The sequence below is a fragment of the Grammomys surdaster genome, unplaced genomic scaffold, assembly GCF_004785775.1.
Source record: "Grammomys surdaster isolate TR1022 unplaced genomic scaffold, NIH_TR_1.0 125701, whole genome shotgun sequence".
NCBI classification, from domain to species: Eukaryota; Metazoa; Chordata; class Mammalia; order Rodentia; family Muridae; genus Grammomys; species Grammomys surdaster.
This window is the reverse complement of record NW_021620536.1, coordinates 2409129-2417411: the sequence shown is the minus strand read 5'-3', so window position 1 is coordinate 2417411 and position 8283 is coordinate 2409129. Positions and strand designations below refer to the sequence as shown.

At 42.7% G+C, this 8283-nt stretch overlaps 1 protein-coding gene across 3 annotated transcripts in view; it reads left to right on the top strand.

Annotated features, from left to right (window-relative positions):
- Positions 1 to 1007: 1007 nt before the first annotated feature.
- Znhit6 (zinc finger HIT-type containing 6) overlaps positions 1008 to 8283 on the top strand; it is a 31231-nt gene continuing 23955 nt past the window's right edge. For 2 of the 3 annotated variants that reach the window (XM_028788087.1, XM_028788089.1), the window contains exons 1-5: positions 1008 to 1770; positions 2777 to 2842; positions 2926 to 3032; positions 3118 to 3203; positions 7314 to 7417. In XM_028788087.1, the coding sequence (XP_028643920.1) occupies positions 1142 to 1770; positions 2777 to 2842; positions 2926 to 3032; positions 3118 to 3203; positions 7314 to 7417 (992 nt within the window). In that variant the 5' untranslated portion in view covers positions 1008 to 1141. The remainder of the gene's footprint in view (positions 1771 to 2776; positions 2843 to 2925; positions 3033 to 3117; positions 3204 to 7313; positions 7418 to 8283) is intronic. The other variant, XM_028788090.1, reaches the window with a different exon arrangement.

Below are 8283 nucleotides of genomic sequence, written 5' to 3'. Positions count from 1 at the left end.
CTTCTTTACAAGTGTCCATCCTGTTTATAAGCAAATTCCCTCTTATTAAATACACCAGTCAGATTGGGTTAGCCCATTCTAATGGCTGTATTTTTTAGTATTATGCCTTTAAAGGTCTTATCTCCAAATGTAGTCAAAACTGTGATGTATTAGGGATTAAGTGCGTCTGCATACGGGTATTAGGGGCTGCAATTTTCCTGTAACAGCCAGAGTTTCAGCCGCTGGCAGTAGATCTTTTTATAGTTGATTCCCACGCATGGTTTTATGTAATCTTTGTGGGAGCAGAGGGAATTGTATCCCCTCCCCTTCCTCTTTTTCCTTCTCCTATTTGTTTTGTTTTTAAACAGGGTATCACTATGTAGCCCTGGCCCCAGGAACTTACTATGTAGACCAGGCTGGCCTTGAAATCACAGAGATCCTCCTGCCTCTGGCTTCTAAGTGCTAGGATTAAAGGCGTTTTCAAATACCATGGTCCCTAGTGTACAAGTGAAGAAAGCTTAGACCAATAGTTCTCAACCTGTGGGTCGCGACACCTTGGATAAACCTCTACCCCCAGAAGCATTCGCATTACGATTCATAACAGCAAAATTATAGTTATGAAGTAGCCACAAAAATGATTTTATGGTTGGAGGTCACTACAACATGAGGAACATAAAGATCCCCACCATTAAGAAGGTTAAGAACCACCGCTTTAGACAGTCTAGACAGCTTTAGAGGAACATGGGAGTCTGTCCTCTATTGTAACACATTATTGGATTTAATCTTTAATACTGATTAAAATGGGTCACTTATTTCGAGACTATAATTACAGTTCCCAGGGCACCAGTTTTAGAGCCTGAGAAATGGTGTGCCAAAAGCCCAGCCGCGGGGGTGGGAATCCTGGTGGGCGTGGTCTCACCTGGCTCTAAGGGGTGGGACCGTAAAGCCGCCGAGCCGTAAAGAACGCTACAGGTCGTGAAGAGTCGTGGCCGGAACAGCTGCTTTACGGCTAACTCCGCTTCCAGCGAGCGTGCAGAGCTTGCGGCTTCTGGTTTGCTGCACGTGTGGCGCTGTCGGTGACTTGTTTGGTAATCTCTCTCGTTGGCGCGGTAGCGCCACAGTGAAGAACGGAGTGGCATCATCGGCCTAGGCTCGTGAGCTGATGGAGTTTGCAGCTGAGAAGGAAGGGACTCCGGGAGGAGGTCCCCAGAGGGTAGCTGAGGGGGCGCGGCCGAGGCCTGCGGCTGGTGGGGAGGGAGCCAGGGACTTAGATGGGAGCCCCGAAGCTGGCAATGGAGAGGAGAGGAACGGACTGACAGGAATTAACATCACAGAGGATGCCGAGGAGATAAAGATGGACTTAGCTGTGGTGAAGCAGGAAGTAGTGGACTGGTCGGATTTAGACTGCGGTATTTCGGACAGCCTCTGGGTAAAGCAGGAGGTGGAGGGCGGGCCTGAGGTGAAGGATGAGAAAGGCGTGTTGGAGGTGAAGCAGGAGGCGGAGAGTAGCCTGGTGGTGAAAGAAGAGGAGGTGGATGAGCCAGAAGTCAAGGAAGAGAAAGTGAAGGTGAAGGAGGAGGTAACGGACTGGGAAGAAGTGAAGGAGGAGGACTTGAACGTAAAACAGGAGTTGTTTGTTGGTCAGAACGTAAAGGAGGAGCAGGTGATGGACGGCGTGCCCGTAAAAGAAGAGGATTGCCTCAAGAGAGAAGTGATGGAAGACACGAAGGTGAAGGAAGAGCCTCAGATGAATCCCCGAGTGGGCTGCAAGAGGAAATTGGCTATGTCAAGGTAGGGCAGGGAGAAAATCCAGATGGGAAATGAAATACTGGGTGGACGAGTCTGTAACAGCAGAAAGTGAGGTAAGTTAAACGGGATAGTACGTCCCTGAAGTCTGAATGACGATCTTCAGGTTAGGTTTGGAAAGTATACTTGTTAGATAACAAATTCTAGGACGCTATGTGAAGTGACAGTGTCCAGAAGGGTATTGGTCAAGTTAGGGAGTGAAAATTCTGGGGATCAGAAGACCTTAGTGGAACCAGATCTTGGAACTAAGAAGCTCTTGTTCAGTTTACCTTTTAGAGAAAATAGGAATTAGGGGGCCATCCATTATAAACCAAACACCAGCAAGTGGGTAGACTAATAGACAACCATCGACTTACTCTTGAATTTATTCCTGGCTCCTATGAAATGTTCATTGCTTGGATATAGTGTCTTTAATGTGCTCTTGTGACAGCACAGAAGATCAGATTGTGATCAGATTCAATCTCAGACACCTTGAGCTGATAGAACTGACTTTGGTTCTCAGTATCGCCAGACCCTAGCGGACAGAAGATGAGTCATTATTTGGGTGTCCATTCTAAGCTGGCTGTGGAACTGGGGGAAGGACACACAGTGCTGCCACTCTTTAAATTTGGCTGGGTCTCATCCTACCTTGTTTCTCTGGTGTATATGCTTTTAAACTATCCATATGTAGCTCGTGGATTATAATTATAGACACATAAAATCTCCATGAGTTACAATTTCAAAAATCACCAAAATCGCCGATTCATGTTATTCTCTTAAGTACCATAGGGGAAAAAATGGGCCGATGATTTCAGTGTTCTTGAATTGCACTTCATCGTAAATGTCACTTTTAAACATTTTCATAATTTTCAGTGATGGCTGTCATACTTTATCAGAGTTGCATTGACTGCCTGCCTATAAACTGTGAAATGCCACTGAGTCCGAGTTCTAAGACGGTAAGGAAGTAAGTAGAGTTAATTTTGAGTATTAAGTCGCAGGTGCGCTTTTACAGGTGCGAGACTTGTGGAACAGAAGAAGCAAAGTACAGATGTCCACGCTGCATGCGGTATTCCTGCAGGTAGATATGTAACTTCCTACCTTACTCCCCACCCGTACCCACTTGGACTCAGATACAGAACTGCCTCCTGTCTGTTTCTTCAGTTTGCCCTGTGTAAAGAAACACAAAGCCGACCTGACATGTAATGGAGTCCGGAATAAGACTGCTTATGTCTCCCTGCAGCAGTTTACTGAGATGAATCTCCTGAGTGGTAAGTCATTTTGTGCACAACACAAGAGTGCTTTCTGGCCACTGGCACATGTCACTTGATAACCTTTCCATTCTGAAATTACAAGACTATCGATTTTTGGAAGACGTGGCAAGAACGGCAGACCAGGTTTCAAGAGATACTTTCTTGAAAAGACCGAAGCGCAAAAAATATGTAAGTATTTCTTCTGATCTTTTCAAGTTCAAATCTCTTCCACTCAGTCTAATCATTTCTCAGCTGTATCAAGTGGCCACTGCATTGTGGGGCTAATCTGGTTATTTGAGATAGATGCAAAGTTCTTACCCTGAGGCGTTTGTATTGTAGAGGAGGGTAGTTAAGTGGGGGCGCTGGGAGGTATAGAACAGCAGATGGAATTTCTTACAGGTTTCAGGGCATGTAGGAAGTTAAGATGCTTCAAGAGAGTAAAGAAAGAGAACAAGGGGCTTGAGAGTCATGGACTGTTGAGAGTGTAACTGTCAACATGGTGTTAGAGATGGGCTTTCCTGAGAGGGACGGGTGGCCAGTGGACCTGATGGTATGAAATGGACGTTGGAGACATTTGGACAGACCTGGCATTCAGGAGCAATGCATAGCAAGACTGACTCAGGAATACAAAGATTCGAGTTGGGAACCGGATGTCTGTTCATGGGGGGTTCGGAGGGGGAGGGGCAGGATAATGGAAGCATCCTGAGTGGACAGGGTGAGGGAAACCTGTAAGAGTTTCCAAGCATTCTAAGTAAACATGAGACGAAGGGAAGGGAGGTGGGCCATAGTGGTGCCTTTAATCCAGCACTCAGGAGATGGAAGCACACAAGTGTCTAGGTTCCAGGCCAGGCAGGGCTACATTTGACCTTTTCTCAGAAAAGAAAAACAATGTCTTGAGCCTGGAGAGGTGGCTCAGCAGTTGAGAGTGCTCGGTCTTGCAGGGAAGCATGGGAGAATCTCTCTGTGTATATACACAGAGATGTACAAACCCCTACGACTCGTTCTAGATGTTCCAAAGCCCTCTTGTGGCCTCCAGCAGTACCAGGCACACAGGTGGTGCACATACAAGCAGGCAAACACTCACACACATAAAAATAAATTTTAATAAGAGGATGGCTTTCGCTTGGTGTTGGGGAACAACAGTGGAAGATGGAAGCATGAAGAACAGTTGCAGGGTGTGTGTGCCATGGCAGGGATGCTGGTGGCTGGGTAGGTGCCATGGCAGCCATGCTGGTGGCTGGGTGGGTGCCATGGCAGCCATACTGGTGGCTTGAGTATGCTGTTAGAAATCATTGGAAAGTGGTGTCATTTCAGTTTTAACAAAATAGTTAAACACAAAAAAAATTGGTAAGTGAAAAATTTATTAATACTATGAATCAAAGACCATTTCAGTGGAGAAGTTAGGATTTTCAATAACTTCCACACAGCTATGTTATTGGTACAGGGTTGATACTACACATGCAGAGAGTTACCAGGTAGCAGTTCTTACCACTACTCAGGTTTAATTAAACATCACTGAATTCTATTATATTGTAAAAAGTCATGAAATGGAAATCTAGTGTATTGATAGAACCTGCACTGGGTGTGGGGGGAGCACTCTGGCTTCCCTGGAGATCCAGCCCTCTGCTGTGCTGCAGTGACCTGGTGACCTTTGCAAAGTGCTGTCTTACAGCCATACCTTTGCTCATCCTGATGGTTTATAAACTTTGAATTTTCAGTAATTAACAAAAAACAAAAAAGCTGTTTTTGAAACTAATATTATTAAGAATCTTTTTGGGTTTGACTTATAGCTTGTCTGTGCGCTTGCTTTTCTAGGATTTATACCTAACATGAAATTGTTTAGTTGGGATGTGTCCATGTCCTCAGTGTGATTAGATATTAGAACTTATTGCCAGTTTTCATTCTGACCAGTTACATCTAAATGTGGTCCGGCTAAGTTTATGTTTAGTTGCTATAGGATTGATTGTGTTGGGCTTTAATTTACAATTCACTTACTCCTTCTGAGAAGACAGATCTCTCTCTAGTGGACATTTGATTTCCTCTTTGTGAGTGTGTGCTTACGAATTTTGGTCCTTTTGTTGGTCAGCTTTGTTATCTGTGACTCCATGTGGGCAAGCACACGCCAGGACACATGTGTGTGAGGTCAGACGACAGCCTCTGGTGCTTCTTTTGTCAGAGACAGGCTGTCTTCTCCTATCTCTAGCTCCCGTCACTCCGTAGGCGACTCGGATAGCAAACTCTGCTAGCACACTAAGCTTTTTGTGTGTTCTGTGATTTCAAACTCAGCTCTTCATACCTGTGCAGCAGATTGTTTACCCACTGAGGGGTCATCAGCCCTGCAGAGCTGTCTTTGTCTTTAATAGTTTATAAGAATTCTTTGTATTTTTTTAGATACTGGTCAATACTTGATAGAATGTTATAAGACTATTTCATATGGTTTATCTTTTCATTCTTTTGGTGAACAAACTATTTTAGTGTAAGTTTGATCATTTGCTTGTTTATAGTTAGTAGTTTATATGTTTATAAGGAAATTCTTTCCTGTACGTGGTCAGCAGCACTGTCATTTGGCTGGCCCACTTTGAACCTAGCATTTTCTATCTTGAAGTTACAAAGAATTGTTTTCTGAAAGCTTTATAGTATACATTTCACATTTTTGTCTTTTCCTGGAGTTGATTGTTAGTATTATTGAAAGGGAAGCTGCCATTTAATTTCCATGTAGATAATTGCTTTTCATAGCACCATTTCCTGGAAAGGTCATCTTTTGCTTCTTTCTCCCAAGGTCACTTTTATCATAAGCCAGGCAGCCATAGAACAAATGCTTCGGTCAGGTTGTAGCCTGTCTACGCCATCTTATTAGTCTGTTTATCAGTCTTGTATCTCTGCTGCACTCTGATTTATTGTAATGTGCTTCACTCAACATGTGGCCTATTTGCTTGGAAGAGACAGGAAGTCATTGTAAGCATTTGACCTTGTCACAGATTCACCCAGCCATAGGTCAGACTGGTTTGGGGTGAAAATTGAATCGATACTGAGCAGGCACAAACCTTCCTCTTACGATTATTCCCTGCATTACCTCTTGACTACTGTCTACAAAGTGTTGGGCATAAAGATTACTTCACATAGACAGAATGTATGAATGCCGTAATCAAATGTTACACCATTTATATAAGGGACTTGAGCATCTGCAAAGCCTGGTGTCCATCAGTGGCTCTTAGGGACAAGAGTAGGCTCTCTTAAAGTCAGGGTTGTTGAGTGTATTACTTAAATCATTCCTGTCTTTCCTTGCTTATAGTATTTCTAGTGAGTAAAAGCAAAATTACTTTTTGACCCCTGTGGCTTAGTTAATTTTTGCTTCATTACTTTAAAGCTAAATTACTAAATGCATCAGGAATTAGTTCTTCTTTGACTTTATGAGGTTACCTTTTCTTCTAAGCCAGTGGTTCTTGACCTGTGGATCACTACCCTTTTAAGATCATTAGAAAAAAAACATATTTATATTACAATTTGTAACAGTAGGAAAATTATAGTTATGAAGTAGCAACAAAAATAATTTTATGGTAGGGTATCACCATAACATAAGGAACTATATTAAAGGGTCACAGGGTTAAGAAGGTTGAGAACCACTGCTCTACGCTTTTGTCTGCTTTACCCAATATTAATTAAATGGTGCCAGTGCTTTGTCTGGTGTTGTGTTTTTATTTCTCCTCTCCTATCTTATGTTTTGATAGATCTTTGTGTCACAGTTGTGTTCTCTCTTGAGCAAGTATGATAATTTGTGAGGTTTTGCCAACTCATAAATACTTTTAAGGCAATTTTTAAATATTTTTATCTTTATATTTGTATTTCTCCCATTGCTTGGCTATGTTTTCAGTAGAAAAATTCATCTTTATAACTACTGTCATTACTAAAACCAAAGTCTAATGACTTAAAAAATTACATACCATTATTTTTGTAATTTTCTTGCTCAGCTGGTGATTGCTAACCGATGTCCATGGACTTATGACTCGCCTCTTCAATTTGGCATTACGACTCTTGATTCCTATCCATTTAACTAGAAAACTTAATTTCACCCCCCCTTTCTCTGGGTGGTCTTGTCTCTTCTTTAACTCAGTAGAAGATTTAGTTGAGTTACTTTGAGACTGTCCAGTTACCTCCTTGAACTTAATAACTAACTCAGATGGAGTAACATGTGTTAGAAACAGGTCTTTATATCCCGTTTTGTACCCTTTTTGTATACTATTACCGGAATGAGAATTGTAAGGCATTCTGAAGTTAACTTCTATTTGCTTTTGTTGTTAGCTGCTGTTTATGAGGAATCGTGCCCGAAAGCAGGGCATTTACTTGAGGCTTCTACCCTGTGGATTCAGCAAGAGGAAAGAGAACTCCACGGTTTTTGACCATAGGTAGGTTTCTCACTTTTACTGTATATATAGCTGTTGTAATTTGATAAGGAACAACCTATAAGGTTTGGTTTGCTTTAGAACATCCAGTTCCTGGATGACAAGAGAAACTGATAATTGTGTGTCCTGTGACTGGTGTGTATGTCCAGGGACATGTATGCTGTCCTTGAAGAAGCTTCTCAAATGTTAATGTACATAACAAACCAATAGCTATATTTGTGATTTAGTCTCAGTAAGTTGGAATTTGATAGCATGTATTTCTGACAGTGCCTCAACAATATTTGTGGCTGGGCTGGAATTTGATAGCGTACATTTCTAATGGTGCCCAGTAATGCTCATGGCTGAGAATCCTACTTTGAATAGTGTTGTGAAGTTTGCTCTGAGACCTAGAACACCATAGAAGCATTTGGGGAGCCTAACTTCAAATCTCAAAGGGTGGTAAAGCTAAGTTCTTGTGATTAAATCGTTCCTCTTCACTCAGCACTTTTACCTTAAGTAAGGTTCAAACTTGAGAGACTTCCTGCCTCTAGTTTTGTCGGCCGGCCGTCTCACTGTACTGCCCAGACTGGTCTCAGAGTTCTGACTCAAAGCACTTCCCACCTCAGACCTCTGGAGGCCTTCTGCTTGCAGTATCTGTGACTTCTTAGGAGCTTTGGTCAGTTGTTTTAGAGGACTTTGTTCTGGTGTTCTCCATCCCTTCTCTTCTTTCTCCAAGGTTCCTTGAGCCCTGAGCAGAGGGATCTGATTAAGATACCTTGTTTACAGCTGTGTGTTCCAAGCATGTATGTTTGCTCGCTCGCACGCGTGTTCTCTCTATGAGAGAGAGAGAGAGAGAGAGAGAGAGAGAGAGAGAGAGAGAGAGAGAGAGA